This window comes from Anneissia japonica, unplaced genomic scaffold (genome assembly GCF_011630105.1).
Source record: "Anneissia japonica isolate Jap-2015-1 unplaced genomic scaffold, ASM1163010v1 scaffold288106_len264728_cov135, whole genome shotgun sequence".
Lineage (NCBI taxonomy): Eukaryota > Metazoa > Echinodermata > Crinoidea > Comatulida > Comatulidae > Anneissia > Anneissia japonica.
Genome location: NW_022749702.1, coordinates 169,441 through 186,108, shown reverse-complemented (window position 1 = coordinate 186,108; position 16,668 = coordinate 169,441). Strand labels below are relative to the sequence as shown.

Here is a 16,668-nt window from a genome sequence, read left to right as displayed (position 1 = left end):
TCTGGCGGTCAACATGAATTCAATTCAACACGCGCGAAAACCATAGGCCTGTCCAGTTTTACAAAAACAAATGCATTCTTTGACCTGTTGTTAATGTTATAGCATCATCTTCATCATTTCAACATGTCTGTGTGGACCGAACCTATGATACGTTACCTTCTCTCATTGTGGGGGGAAGACATAATACAAAGACAACTGGACGGCACCCGCCGAAACAGCGGTACTTACAAAGAAATAACTGCAAAGATCAAAGAAAAATTTAGGGGAAAGCTGACTGTGACACAGGTCACCAATAAACTGAAGTATTTGCGCAGGGGAGTACAGTACAAGTGCGTGAAGCGTGGTTAGAAATGTAAATATTGCGTGGCATGATGGGATATACTATTGCCTCGCTGACCTCAAACAAGTATTTCTGAGGTAAATTTTTACACAATTAGACAAGATAAGTTGTGCTCGAATGCGGGGACCCTCCGTGGTGTAAAGCCATGCGTTTACCTGTCATATACACGGAATTTAATAGGCGTGTATGGCTCGAATGCACTTAGGTCTACTTTAATTGCAGCTTCTGTTTATAGTTTAAGGCCTTCTCCAGCTAATTGCAAATTACAGGTTTCATGAAAAATAAGTTGTATGGGTAGATCTAAACCTGACTGAAAGCCAAAAATAAGTATTTTCTAGGTTTTAAATTTATAGAATCTCCAGATAATTAAATGATTAATTAGAATTATACATAAATTTGTTAAAAATAATAAAATATTGCCAGGTGCCAGGTGTGATAATTTACAGTAAAGTGAGCTGAACAGGAAAAACTAACTTGTTCAAGGTATTTGAGAATTCAACCGCTAAAGATAAAGAAATTGTCATATATGCTATCTTAAAATTGACAAATGCCCTTGAAAATATGCACACAATATCTTTGATTAGTTCCTAAAGGCCAACTCAGACAACGTCGTACGACAAAGCCTGACACGATTTGTTGTCGCGTCGAGTCTGTGTGACTTAAACGCAGACGCGATTGTGTGCGTCGGTGGCAGTCGCGTCGTACAATATTAAACAAAAGACTGTCCCGACGAAAAATCAGGTCTGGCTGCGTCGGCCGACGCTGTCTGAGTTGGCCTTTTTGTAAGCAAATTCAAGATAACTGTACTGTAGGAATCAGTTTAGTAAATTATTTAAATTGTTGTATTCCCTCAAATTTCACAAATCACAAAAGAAAAAAAAAATACACAAAGAACATCATAAAAAATATTAAAAATATACATATAGAACTTAACTTAGGTCAATGCTGGCCACAATGGTGGTAACACACAAAAGTGTAAGCACAATTGGCACCCAACACCCAATATCCAATCCAATACTTTAAAACTTAATTGTAACATTGAATTAGTATAAACTGAGTATATTGACCAAGATAAAACTTAATAAAACAGGGATTATTTTTTTGAAAATTTGTCATGACTTTGTAAATGGGAGAGAGTGTACTGTATTAGATATGGAAACATAAATACACAAAAATGATTTTTCATGTAAGAAACCTAACGTCCCGATAAAATATGAATTTGATGAGTTGCTCTATAAACCCTGAAACATTAAACAGCTTGATTTTATGGGACTATTGTGTACTAAATTTGACTTTTCCCTTCAGAACTGTGTTTTACAGTTATTTGTTGCACTTCAGTCTCTGTCTGTTTCTATCTATCAAGTGCTTGTGGCTATACAAACTTCGACCATATTCAATAGCCTTTGATTCATAAATATTTCGTAAACATTTTTGCTGACTCATGCAAGAAAAGTTGTTTATGATAATTAGCGAGGACATTAATTGCTGGATTTGAAAAAGTCAATATTTGTACAATTTTTTTTTTTTTTTTTCCTGACTCATGCAAGATAACTTAGTGAGACTCATGCAAGATAACTTAGTGGTATAACACTATGTTATCTTGCATGAGTCAGCAATAAAGTTGTTTGAATATGCTAACTGTATTTATATAAATTTCATGTTGACTCATACAAGTTAACTAACATTCATATAACTTTTTTGCTGACTCATGCTGTAATTTGTATAATCATTAGTTTCAGTTTTTAGTTTGTTGCAATACTTTAATGTAATAATAGTGAAATATGCACTTATTTTGTGACACTGCTCAATGCATTTCTATTGGTCTGAAGGAGTGAACACATTTTTTTAGGTCTTGCTCCTCCCGCAGTCTTCTCCTCAATGTAAACAAATTTATGGATTTTTTTGAAAATCCTAACATTTAAATAGTTTAATATATTCTCGAAAACTCTTACATTGTTTTCTCTGTGGCAATGTAGGCCTTACTAAGGTAAAGGTGTTACCCTCAAATGTGTGGGAGGGGGAGAGAGGATAATAATCTTAGGGAAATTGATGTAAATGAGGTGATAATTTATTATTTATTTTTTTATATGATATAATAGGATTTTTATCGAGCATATCTAGAAAACTGGTCATGGCAATTTTTCCACTGGTTATTGGATACAGAATTGGTCATTCACTATAAATCTGTCCTAGAGAAATATCCTCATTTTGATATTGACCTAATAAGAAGAATGTGATTGCACTCTGCAGCTCAGATCATGCCAACAACCACAGTCCCAGGATTGATTAGATTATTGATTTTCTAAATAGAAAATCACATTATATTATTGAGGGCACGTTTATTCAAATTAGAAGGGGCGCTTAATCAAAAATCATTAAAAAACATTCAATGGGAAAACTAGGAGAAAAAATAAATTGAAAAAAACACTTGGGAAACATGGTTGAGGGAAATGGCCAGAAGGAAAAAATCTCTAGTTGGAAAAAAAGGAAAGTCTGTGGAGAAAATAAGCAGGTGGCAAGTAGCCATAGGCTATTTTCTGTAAAGCTTTATACCACATTGATTTTGAGTCTGCTCAATGGACCTTTCCACTAAGCTCCGCCCCTTGGATTTTGTTGCTAAGGTCCCACAAGACGGCAGTGTTAAAACATACGCGAACACATGCGTTTGTGGGACAACACGTGTTTTTGTAAGACGCGCGTATTCCTAGGGTTGTTCTGATTAGTCAGTTGTTAAGTTTGATTGACACTCCGGAAAAGTCTATTAAACAAGTCCTCCCAGGTTTTTTTGCAGATAGCATGACCTTCCTTGGTATTTGTTGATAGTAGTATTTAACATTTTTTTTTTATATCTCAGTGGGTTGCCTGTGTAATCAAAGACTGTTTTTATACAAGCTTGCGTAGACCTAAAGTGCACATTTTAATCTTCCATACAACAGGAGGCATGTTCACACGCCTGATCGTTACTTGAATATTGTTAGTATAGACACTCAGGGGTTGCGTTTTTGTCTTTACCTTTAATGGGAAAAGCTATTTATATAAATTAATTTAATTTTATTATTATTTTTAATTTCATTTTTTCACACCTGCCAGATTTAATGGCTCTGCGGACCTAATTTGACCATGTGCAGTAGTAAAAACCTTGGTTTTCTGTTTAACTACTCATAAGCCAAATAGTTGGTATTTTCAGGATTTGAAGATGATGGGCCATTCCACAATGTACATAACAAATCTGCATACACTTTCATACTTTTCATCATTGTTTGCTTTTTCTTTGAATGCTCTACTTGTACTTTTAAGAGCTGCAATAATATTTACAACATATTTTACAATTTGTTTTACATAGGGCGTTCAATTCAAGTATGAAAGAAGGAGACACCATGATTGGAGAAAATGTGGCCAAGTATGTTAAAATTCCTTTGATTTGGTATTTATAATCACAATAACATAGAATATGATTCACTACCTTAATATAATTTCTAGACTATAGAATGATACTAATAAAGCAATTAAAAGTACAAAGAATTATACTAATTTTTTGATATTCTAAAAAAATTCAAATCGTGAAACTGGCACATATAGTAATTTTTACAAAACACTAAGTATTTGACAGTGGCAGACCCAGAATTTTGAAATAGATGGACCCAGGGAGGTAGTTTTACAGATTAAGAGTGTCGACCACCTCAACCCCACCTTTTGGCACCTATAGATGGCCGGAAATGGCACTCTCGGATCAAATTCCTTTTCCTCCATTTTTGTTACAATTATTACAAAAATTGGGGTGGGGGGCACCTGGGCCAGCTCAGCTCCTCCTTGAATCTGCCACAGTCTCAGTAATATTCACAAGTGTTCTGTGTAGATTTAATATTAATAGTAAGTAATCGGACCCATTGAATAATTTGATTAATAATAATTTCATTAAACTCTGTCAACACCATCAAATTTGACCATATGGGATTGCTGATGTCAAGTATGCAAAGTACTGGCATATCATTTGTTACATAAACATTTGATAGTGTCACTATAAATAACAGTACAACATTTGATGTGACAAAAAAACAGTGGATTCAAGATCCCATTTAAGTATAGTACATGACATTTTATTTCAAGAGCTAGGAATACACAAATAAAAAAATTATATGACAATTATTATAAAACTACAGTATACATACCATGCAAAAAATATTTAAATTACAGTTTAATTATAATATAACATATATACAGTATAGTGACAGACGATTTAAATGAGTTGAACGCCATAGAGTTAAATGATTTGAGATGTTATTGATATGTGATTATGTAGTATGCCCATACAGGTATGTACTGTAGCTGTAGTAGTGACATCATCGTGGACATGTGAGCATTGCCAGGGGCGGATCCAGAAATGTCCAAAAGGGGGGCCGGAACAGGGAGCCGAAAGTTGGGCCGATTTGTATTCTAGACGCCCGAACATAACATTTGAGGCATTCTGGGCTATCATTTTTTTCTTTTTCTCTCTTTTTTCCCCTTTTTTTTACCTCCCAAACATCCGCCCCTGATTGCATTATATTTCACATACAGTTTGGTAGTATTGTTACCAGCGTCAGTTTCATCATTATAATTATTTACACATCTTAAAGTTCAATGTCCAAGAAGTGAAAGTGTGAGTTTTGTGGTGCTTTAATCATCTTGGTTAGTAATTGTGATTGAAGAGATGGGGATGTGTAAGACAGTAGGTATGTAGAAGGGTGTAGTTTCTGAGAAAGGAAGTAAAACCATGAAAAGGGGTGAATGACTTAGGACTTGTTAAATAACGATGTTTGAGAGATGATGGGTTAGTTGTCGAGATGTGATCAATAGAGAAAGACAATTCGTGGGACAGCCTGTGTGGAGCATGGTAGTAAAAACGATTTTATTGTTTTTCCATGATATATGACCTCATTTTAGTACAGTTTGCTATGTAATCTAGCTAGATTTTTGTGCCAAAATGGATTTTATTTGGCAACTTTGTCATTTTCGGTGTGCTGAATTGAATTGTGTGCCGTCATTTTGAAATTAAATATAGCTGACACACCACATAAAACATAGTTATATTTGGTGTCAATGGAAAGGGGAATTGGTTTAGAGCACTGACACAAGTATACCTCATATCAATGGTCAACTTCATGTGCCATCCGCCAGTGCGCACATAATAACGTGTGCGTTTATTTTAAATTTCCAAGATCACTTTTTGAACAATTTAAAGCACATTTCAGGCCATTTAGGGCATTAACAAATTTTCTCGCTAAGGAAAACTATCGGATCTTGTGTATCACCTAAAATTTGTCATGAGAATTTCAATCTAGTAATTATTGTTGTTTTAGGTTGGAGGTGAATTAACAAGTACTGTGATGAACATTATGAATGATTTTGGCAGAATAGCAGTGTGCGGAATCATCTCAGGTTACAATACAAAGACACCAATACAGAGTAAGTTAATAAATTATATCCAGGGGATGGCGCCAGCAGAGTGGGGGGGGGGGCAGGACCCCATTGGGGAGAGCTCTCCCCTCCTCGACGGGAAGAAAAACCACAATTTGTCAGGGAAAAAAAATTATATGTATTTTGTACCTATTAATAGACTCTAAAATTGATTAAATACACTTTTTTTTTTATAAGAACCAGTCAAATTTTGCCCAGGCTCGGTGTTCTTATTTTTTGGCCGATTTCAGGCTCAAAATGTTCTTATTTTGTTCTTATTTTACACACTTTTTAAACTTCAAAGTACTGTATTACAGTATACAGTATACCGTACCGGTATGTATGTATAAGTCGCTCTGGAAAAAATTGCCCCTGAAAAAAAGCCTGGAAAAAATAGCCCAAGAAAAAAGGCTCTACTAAAAATGGCTCCAACTGACAGGAGGTACACCTACTGTACTGTATTATAGAGAGAATTATATAGTCACACTTACTGAACTTAAGGTACAAATAGGCCTATAAGTTTTTGGTTATTTTTAAATAAAAATTTCATTTGACATTTTACCTGAGCCTCAATTTGTTCTTATTTTGTTCTTAATTTTTAAGCAATTTCAGTCTCATTGTTCTTATAAAATGTGTTCTTATAAAAAAAATGTGTAAGCCTTCGAAACCCCTAAATTGTCAAACTTTTCTAGGGCTTTGTTTCTGGACATAATGGTGAAAGGAATGTAGGTAAAAATGGCCCAGGAAAAAATGGCCCCGGTTAAAATGGCCCCGGTAAAAACGGCCCAGTAAAAATTACCCCAAATGACAAGTAGTTTACAAGTAGTTTATTTTTTAGTTTCAGCGTTTATTTTAAAACCATAGGATTCACAGTCCCTGCAGGGGTAGTTTTAAATTTTGTTCTGTATGCACAAAACATGGCAAAATTAGAGCAACCACCACCACAAAGAAAGGACTCTGAAAGGTGCACTAAATCACTATTAAGGTTTCCAAAAAGGAACTTAAAATATTAACATTCTATATATTAAATACTGTAAAACAACATTATCATATACAATTTGAAGTACAGTATTAGTATGTGAGGTTTCACCACAAAATGAGTCTCATGGTTGAAAAATCAAAAAATGAGTTTTTATTATATTTTTGTAGGCCACATTATAAGCTTTAATTTGGTCTTGGTCTTTGAATGCCTTCCCTAGCAGCAGTAGCACCAGAAATTTGCCAACAGTGGTCCATGCCAATCCATGCCAAGGGGCTGACGAAGCCTTGGTCAAAGGCCCTGAATGAAAACTCTATTTTAGGGTTCACTGCTAGGAGATTTTTTATGATTTAGTATGGTCCAAAGGTGCTTTTTTAAACCACTATATTATGGATAGGCAGTCAAAATAACGTTATTTGGATAGGCAGATTATTATTTTGTTTTATTTTTGATCCGACGACCTAGTCATGCGTCGGACAACAAGGGAATCAAGGACTGTCCAATGGAAGGGCAAATTCCCCCTGCACCTCGCCGGCGCCACCACTGTTCCCTAGGATAAGTAGATCTAGAGAAGTGAGCATTTAACATATGAGAACCGTGTTTTGAGAAAATCAACTCAAAGATAAACTAACCTGTACAAATAATAGGACTAAAATTACAGAATATGTGCAGGGAATACTATGTTAGTAAGAAAATTCTCTTCAAAAGTATACAATTAAGAAAATATAAGTATCAAGTTATTCAAAAACATTAAATTCAAAATTTCATGTTGAGATTTCACATATAACATGAAATTGTGAAAATTTCTCTTACAATTACCTTTAATTCCTGATTAAGGTAAGAACCAAACTGTAATGTTAACATATTGAAATATTGTTTTATTACTACCTTAGTTATACAGTTGCCAATTCTTACTAAACATCTGAAAATTGAGGGATTCATGGGGTGGACATATACTGCTAGATGGCCAGAAGGTATTGAAAAATTCATAAAATACATCACTGAGGTATGTAGCCATTTATTCTTTATATACCGATCCATTTGCAGGAATTGTTCTCTACTCTGCAAATGCTATAGCTGCAGGGGCAGTGCTAGCGGGGCGTCCAGGGGGTATAGGACCCCCGTCGGGGACCTCTGGAAACCCCACCCCCATTTGGATCCCCTGTCGGGGAATTTCAAGCAGGGTTGTCATGGAAAAGTGAGATCTCAATCGCCGAAAGTGCCTACCTAAGCTGTCAAATTAGGGATTAAATGTCAAATTAGGGATTAAAAACTGTTTATTGCTACCATATATGGTAGGTGTTGTATATCTATCGCAATCGTATGAGTCTCGGTGGTAGCGCTAGATCTTCCTCGACGTGGTAGCTGCTACCTCCGACAGGTTGTTAGTACCCCCGATATGGGCCTTTTACCTGGCATGGTTTTCTATTAAACTATCCTTTTTAAATAAAGAATACCATAGCATCACAATTTTTTCCCCAATATCGAGGGCGAGGGGATGTTGCTGGGTTTCCCCCACAGGAGGGGGTGAACTTCTCATCTGGCTGCTTCGACCCCTCGTAGGGGAATTTCTGGTGCCGCCCCTGCCGGTTGGATTCTCATCATCCCCACGAATGTAAATATTGGAGTTGTGCATACGTACAGTGTTTTGCTGTCGTTGTAATCTGCCACAATATTACTTAGAATATCCCCACCAGAGGTCCCCAGATATGTCGTTGTGGAATGATGTGAATATGTAGCTGTTGCAAGTACCTCCTTACAGCGGCTAGGTTGTCACGGACCTCACCTATACGCAATTTAGCACAATGATACTGCGAGTTATGGGTTATTCTCCTGGGTTATTCTACCTTTACATAGACATGACATGCACAGGGGGTTGGTGACCCTGAGAAGGTCCCAAGCAAGGGTGGTCTTTCAAAAACTCCCAATTGCATTTGTCTATATAGAGATGTTAAATACAATAGAACCCCTTCCTTTTGGACACCCCTATTAAGAGCCACCCCTAATTAAGGGGATATTTTTTGGGCCACGAAACATGGAAAAGTAAAAGTATATCTTTTAACACTACAGCCAACCGTTATTTAGGGGACACCCCTATTAAAGGAACACTTTTCTTGGTCTTGAAGGTTTCCTCTTAACAGATGTCCTATTGTACTGAATTAAATGAGATTTATAACCAGTTTATATTATCCAAAATTAATTAAAATAGCAAGCATTTCACAAAAGCTTTTCAATTGACAAGATTAGGGCAAATATAAAAAAATTGCTAGATTATCACTCCTGCCCGCATCAAAAATTTCGGAAATATTGGTGCAGGATTAAAAAAAATGTGTTATTTTTTTTTCATTTATCATGTCGTGTGTGTGTGTTTCATTTTTTCATAATCATTTATTTCACAGCATAAAAAGACATGCAGTTTTGTGACTAGCACTACATTTTTTTTTAAACAATAAAATTTAACCAGTTTTTATACAATATTTACAATATTCTTGCCAAATAAAACAGTCCTTCCTTATTGATAAAAAAGAAATATTCTATTGTTCCGATTAAAAAAAAATACCTGTCCTCATCACACTTTTTTTAAAAAGAGTGATAATCTAATAATTTTTTCTATGTGCCCTAATACTTTCCTTACACATTTACATCTTTTGATGCCTTCAAAAAACAACTAGAGTGCCAGCCCTTTTTTCAGAAAATTAAGCTATGCTCAGTTTCAGAATTTATATTCCCTATTTAATATGAAATAATTCAATAAAATTAAAATGTTTTTCTATTTATTTTGATTGTAAATATTTTTATATGACAGAATGTGTATTATAATATAAACAATAATTTAATTGTTATAATTGTGATATTTTAATATTTTATTAGATTATGTAAATATAATTAAAATGTTTAACCTAATTAAATTTATAATTTTTCTAATTCTGTAAACAGAATTCAAATGTTTTTTGTTTTTTTTTTTGTTTTTTTCCCCCTTAGGGTAAGATGACGTACAAAGAGCATGTGACTGAAGGATTTGACAATATGTTCAAAGCTTTTTATGAGCTGTTCACTGGTGCCAACTTTGGAAAAGCTATTGTCAAGGTTTAACATTCAGTAATGATGTAATTTGTAATTGAGTTTACTTCAACATCATTGCAGTAAATTTTTTAATACAACTCAATATTCTTTAGTATGTCCATACATCAAGGTACAAGTGTGAAAATTAATATAAAGAAAGATACTGTAATTACAAACATAGTTTTAAAGAAGTTTATAAAGATACCAAGACTACAGTTCAAGTACTTTGAAGTTACTATCAGTATTTAAAAATATGAAAAATGAAAAAGTATTTTTTAGAATTTAAAAATTACATCACTGTTTAATTTTAAATGATTGTGAAGTACTGTATTTTATTCAGTGATTTTCAACAGTATTAAACATAAACATAATTATGATATATTAGATTGCATCAATAGTTCTTCATTATGATATAACATGTTGCAAGAACAAGAATAAATTTTAGTTTGCAATTATGATAAATAATAATTATATTAAATAAAGTGTGATTATACAAATAGGACGGAAAATGCATATTCGAATAATCATTACTAATAATAGAACTATTAGACATAGATAATAACTGGTAATATGTGATAGATTCGTTACATTGTAGTTTTTACATTGATTTGAATAGAATTTTGAAAATTGTTCCATTTATTAATTTTGATGTAGCATTTTGATGATTACATTATGAGCTTATTTGTCTTTTTTATATAAGGGTTTTCATAGAAATAAATTATTACACAAACCAATCAAAAAGAAGTCTACTACTGTATTTTATTTTAAATTTACAGTGCAGTATTTTATTTTGCATAACTGTTCAATTCCAATCACAAAATGTCAAATTTTGCTTGACCATATCTGCTGATATAGCATGGATATTTTTTCTTACCATGTAAAACTGTTCATCCTTCTGTAACCAGCGCAGTGATGAAATAGTACTTAACGAATATGACCAGACGAACAGAACGCTGGTTGAAAATACTCAACAAACAAATGGCTGCATAGTTAACACAATTTACACACTAGCATCGCCTAGGTAGATTCAGTTTGTGGCTATTGTTTTTTATCGTTGACAAATAATTCAATTTGGTTTTACATTTTCTTGGCCTAAAATTGATGTTAAATTTATGTAAACAAATATAAAATTATATTTGTTCATATAAATTCAATATATTAATTATTATTTTTGGAAATCTAATTTAATTCATATTAATGCAAGTGTTTTCTCTAATAAATAAACTGACCAGTCAATTCAGTTCAACAAATTTATTTTCATACAATGGTAAAAAAAAAAAATTGCAAACAAAAAAAAGTTTGTTGTTTTGGTCATTGGGACATACTATTGCAAACTAAACGATAATTAATGTTAATTTCCATTCTCAATGACGTCCTCTTCATGAACCAGTTGAAAGAAAATAATTCTCAACCAAAAATCCTTCTTAACGAAAAGTACCAGTCAAATATCTATTCTGCACCAGCATATATAGTATGTGGATTTTATTTGTGCTGAATCACAGCCAGTAGGGGGTGAGGAATTCAGGATGTTTATGTTTTTAATAGAGTGAAGTAATTGCAGGCTCACAATTTAAGATGACGTCAAGATTGTGACATTTTAAAACGTGTTGTAAAATTCAAATAACAATCGAGGTGAAAGAAAGAAAACCAATAATAGCTAGAGAAAGAACTAAGTGGAGAAATAATATCGCAGTCTTAAGCTGGTTTTCCATTAGGTGAATTTGTTCGCACGAATCAAAGTGTCGGTTCGCTTCAGGAGCTCTGATTGGTGTATTTTTTCGCTTCGGGTATTCCATTCAAATCCTTAGGTATTTTATTTTTACTAAGAAAATTATATATTTTTGTCATAGAGGAAGAATTAAAAAGTAACTAAGTATAATGCAAATTGGCGGAGGGCTTTAAATGCAAGAAGTGTAAGAGAGACAAGAGTAATGAGGCTGAAGACCAGGTGGTGGAACAACAAATGCAGGAGATTGGGAGAGTGGACCGTTTTTGTTATCTTGGTGATACACTTAATAGTGGAGGCGGTTGTGAAATTGCGGTGGCATGGAGAAGTAGGGTTGGATGGTCCACGTTCAATGAGCTGGCCATGGTACTGTGTGGATAAAGGGTAGGATTTATAAAGCCTGTGTAAGATCAGCAATGTTGTATGGTGCCGAAACATGGAACATAAAGACAACTGAAGAGGGAATTTTGAGAAGAACAGAAAGAGCAATGATAAGAAAAATGTGTGGCGTTAAGCTGGCAGAAAGAAGGAACACAAAGGAGCTTATGGAACGTCTAGGTCTAAGTGAAACAATTGTGGAGGTTGTTATGAGGAGTTGCTTGAGATGGGTCATGTGCTAAGAAAAGACGAAGGTGATCCAGTAAAGAGAGCCTGGCATCTAGAAGTTGAAGGTAGAAGAGTAAGGGGGCGGCCAAAGTTGACGTGGAAATATATGGTGAAGAAAGAAAGTGCAAAAATTGGTTTGGAGGAGTATGATGCACAAGACCGGAAGAAGTGGAGAGATGGTGTAGCTGCATGGAACGAGTGACAGTCAGTAACCCCTTGGAAGAGGGAAGAAAACTGACTTAAATAAATGATGTTGAATGTCAGTCCATTCAAGTAAGCAAAACTCAACGAAGTGCACATAACATTGTTAATTGACTGTTAATTGCTATACATGGGTTCAGAATTGTTTATTGTGATTTGCGTTGCCATTGATCTTACCTAATTAATGCATTATTTAATAAAACTTCACTGATCTACTGATAACACTGGCCGACTGAGGGCGTATTTTTCTATCTGTAGTATCACCTCATGAATATTAATTTTAATAATTAACACAAACAATTACAATAAAAAATGGTTTATAAATTGAACTAAAAGGAAAACTATACATGCGAAAAACACGGGGTTTTTTTTCAAATTTTAATGAATTTTCAGGAAGCTTGGGTAATTTTGGGAAATTTTTGCTGAATCTTGGGTAATTACGACCCAGTCATTGGGTATATCAAAAATTGTGAGTGGTCACGCTGGTTTGCGAAGCGAAATTTGCGCAACCAACTCGGGAACAGAACCGACGCCTTCGATTCACGCGAATAAATTCCACTAGTGGAAAATCGGATTTATTGTTGGGACTCAACACTTAGCCTTTAACAATCGACTTGAAATGTAAGAAACACACTAAGAGCTGGAGCACGAACTAACTGAATAGATAGGGAATATCACAGACTTGAGGAACAGGGGTGGCGCCAGCGGGGAGGAGGCAGGGCTACCTCCCCCGTCGGGGAGAGCTGGCCCGCCCGTTGGGGAGAGCTGCCCCCCGGTTGGGGTGAAAAAGCACAATTCGTCGGGGAGAAAAAAAAATTATATGTATTTTCTACATATTATTGGACTCTAAAATCGATTAAATAAGCCTCTGAAACCCCTAAATTGTCAAATTTTTCGGGGGCCTTGCCCCCAGGACCCCTTTATTTTGTAATCTTTAAATCGAAGCTCGACCACACCCACATTGGTTTCGTCGTGGAAATCTGAACACTCGTTGGGGCATCGGCCCCTGCGTCGGGGACCTCGGCCCCGTCGGGCAAATCCTGGCGCCACCCCTGTTGAGGAACTCATCAAGAAGCTGGTGAGATGAGGTGAACAAAATGGACCTTTCAGGAGTACCAATCAAACCAAAGACATGTAAATAGGCTATTGGTTAAAATTTTTCCACACGAATAAAGTAGACGAGCGGTACTGGGTAAAGACAACACAATATGAACATTATGCGTAATTGTATTTATAAAATATAATTAAGTTTAACGAAAATAAGGAAGAAACATAGGAAGAACAAAGCATGGGATTAGGAAAGAAATTTGGAGCGGCTGAAATATTTTCCGAAAATAAACAATAATACTGAATTATTTTGTCATTATTACATCACGTTTTTGTGAAAGTTTGTTGGCACTATCGTCAAGGTGCCGGCAGCCTACATGTTTCATATAGGCCTATTCGACATCAAACACTATACCGGTAGGCCTGCTTGTAGATATCACATCTTAATTATGATATATGATATTTGGATTATTTTAGACTGCTCAAAATTTAATACTGTAAAGTATTCTAAACAGTAACAAAATATTAGAAGATTTGCTACTGTTAAATCACGAGCAGTTTGTCAATTTCTGGAGTGCTTTTCCCACGCTTCGCATGAACTGGTTGAGTAGACGCGCGTACATCCCTCTTATTTGCGGTTTGCTCTAATTAAACTGTGTCTCAAATGTACGAAAACAAGACTGATAAAAGTACGTCTAGCTCGCGAAGTTGCAAAAAGTAGCTGCTAAATTTGGTACCATCATAAAGCTAAGGCTATAATGAAGATGGTGATGTACAAATTAAAGCATGAATCCACAGAAATCTAAACTTTCTCTCCTACTGTTCTAAAAATAGATTTTTAAATATTTTTTCTGTCGTTTAAACAGCGATTTATTATTGATGCAAACTTTAAATCTGAACCAAAACATATATTTGTGTTCCCCAATTTATATACAAGAAGCGTGTAATTTTTGAAGTAATTCCGAATTTTATGTAAGAAAAAAAAAACGTGTTTGATATAATGTAGTCAATTATAGCATTTGAAATATTTATAGAGAAATTTCCAACATTTTTTGAAAAATACCACCCTTAAAATTTAAATTTAAATGTAAAATATTTTCAAGATAGATTCACCAGGGTATACCCATCTTCAATCATGTGAAAAAAAAGTGTAAAATCCATAGTCACCAAAATGGACTTTTGACACACTTTGATTTCGCCCTGGCCCACTGTGAGCCGCCGTGTGGGATGGACTTGAATTGGTTAGTGGTAAGATGCTTGCCTTTCCATGGTCCTGGGTTCAACCTGTGACGGCAGGACTTTTCCTCACAACTCTATCACAACTCCACTCCCTAAGCCTCATTTATTTAAAGAGGGCGCTGGTCGGGCTTCTAATACCCTGAAGGAAAACACACACACACACACACACACACGCACGTTTCTGATTCTGTTTTGCTCAGTTGTTAAGTTCGATCAAAAAACTTAAATAAAAATAGGTAAAATAGGTTAAAAGTTTAACACACGAATAATTATAGACGAACGGTAGGCCTACTGGGTAAAGACAACTCTAGGCGTCAATTGTTTTTAACTTTATTCAAAGACATCCAAGACTTTGAAAAGCTTCCTGTTTCAACTTAAGTGGAGGTGAGCTACTACGCGAGTAGTAACCTTCCCAGCAAACAATAATACGTTATGATAACGTGACAATAACGTTACAGTTTTGTGTTGAAAACTTTATTTTGTATAACCATACTGTAAATACGTACTGAACATAATTTCACAAAGTTTGCACGTTCTTACAGCGTTGTGTACCCACAAGAGACTTATACAACCATGGAGGTATTATAGGTATAATACCTCCATGAAACAACCCAAACCGAGACGTCCTATCGAAGTACTGTATGGGAGGATCTTTTCAGAGAGTTCGCACAAGGGGTAAAGTACCGTACAAGAGACGTTGACATAAAATGTACGCACTGTTCTTTATGCAGCTTTGAAGGGGCGTTCAAGAAGAATCGATTTTAGAGTCTACTAATATGTAGAAAATACATACACATTTTATTTCTCCCTGACGAAACGCCGGGGGGGGGGGGGAGCTCTCATCGACGGCGACCTCTCCACGACGAGCACCCTGCGGCGTCACCCCTGAGGCGCAAACCGGAATCGTTCACGACAGATGAAAAATTGTCCATGAGCTCTATAGTAAAATGAGACTTACACCATAAAGAGTAGCAAAAAAGCATTGTTATCCTGGTGGTACAGTATACTTGTCAAAGACAGGGTTGCCAGATAGTCGAGGCTTCACGGCCAAACACACGCCATCTCACGGCCAAATTCGGCCAAACTTTTTTTCGATATCGGCCAAAATTAGGCCAGATTTTAATCCGATTAGAAGACAACAGTTGGTACATTCATTTGAAATACTACAAAAATGACACGAAAATCAGCGGTCATTCGTTTGAAATACTACAAAAATGACACGAAAATCAGCGGTCATTCGTTTGAAATTGAAGAAATTCAAATATGATATACACAAAACAATGTTAAAAATAAATAGCCTATTCTTTAGATGCTGGCATGTAGGCCAATTTAGGGAAAATCCAGAGATGTCCGAAAGGGGGAGGAGGATTAAGTTACATTAGGTAACACAAACCTATGAAAACTTTAATAGGTCTAAATACTTTTTATCTAAACTTTCTAAATTCGCCTCTGAATGTTATTGTCGCAGTACTTAAAGCAATAAAATTAAATAAATTATTAAATGTAACTGCTATCTTTTAAATAAACTCTCTTACGTCAAATCGGCTGAATCGGGGAACATAGATTAAGTGTTTAGTGCAAGTACAAACAAAGGTACAAGATTAGAATCAAATATAGAATAATTTTAAGCTAACAGAAACAAAATATCCAAAACAAGTCTACCTTATATTAGGCCTATATTGAAAAAAATGTAAACTTTTCAAAAATTCGGTCAAATTCGGCCAAATATAGTTTGGCCGTGACTTTTCAAATGTTACGGCCAGGCAAATTTTTATACGGCCAGATTTTAGGAATCTGGCCGTCAAAAAGGCCAAATGGCAACCCTGGTCAAAGAGGACAGCAAAAGTTTCTCTTCAAAGCCTCCTCGTTTACACTGCACTGAGAATTATCGAAAAAAAAAAAAAAAAACATAAAACGACCATTTTTATCGATACTTTTACAATACTGTATAGGCCTAATATGATAGAGGACAGAATTAATATATCATGGCATTGGTGTAGGCCTAATGTCTGCTAATTCCATGGAATCTCA

General features: G+C 35.2%; 2 protein-coding genes across 2 annotated transcripts in view; both read left to right on the top strand.

Annotated features, from left to right (window-relative positions):
• The window catches only part of LOC117121138 (prostaglandin reductase 1-like), a 21,256-nt gene extending 20,908 nt beyond the window's left edge, over positions 1 to 348 (top strand). Inside the window, exon 13 of the mRNA XM_033266239.1 lies at positions 103 to 348. Coding sequence (XP_033122130.1) covers positions 103 to 348 — 246 coding nt within the window. The remainder of the gene's footprint in view (positions 1 to 102) is intronic.
• Positions 349 to 5,679: 5,331 nt separating this feature from the next.
• On the top strand, positions 5,680 to 10,556 carry LOC117121141 (putative NADP-dependent oxidoreductase YfmJ; the record flags this gene model as incomplete). Its single annotated transcript, XM_033266242.1, is given in 3 exon segments — positions 5,680 to 5,785; positions 7,649 to 7,761; positions 9,738 to 10,556. Coding segments are annotated over 3 exon segments (330 nt in total), but the record flags the coding sequence as incomplete, so codon positions are not given.
• Positions 10,557 to 16,668: the final 6,112 nt, after the last annotated feature.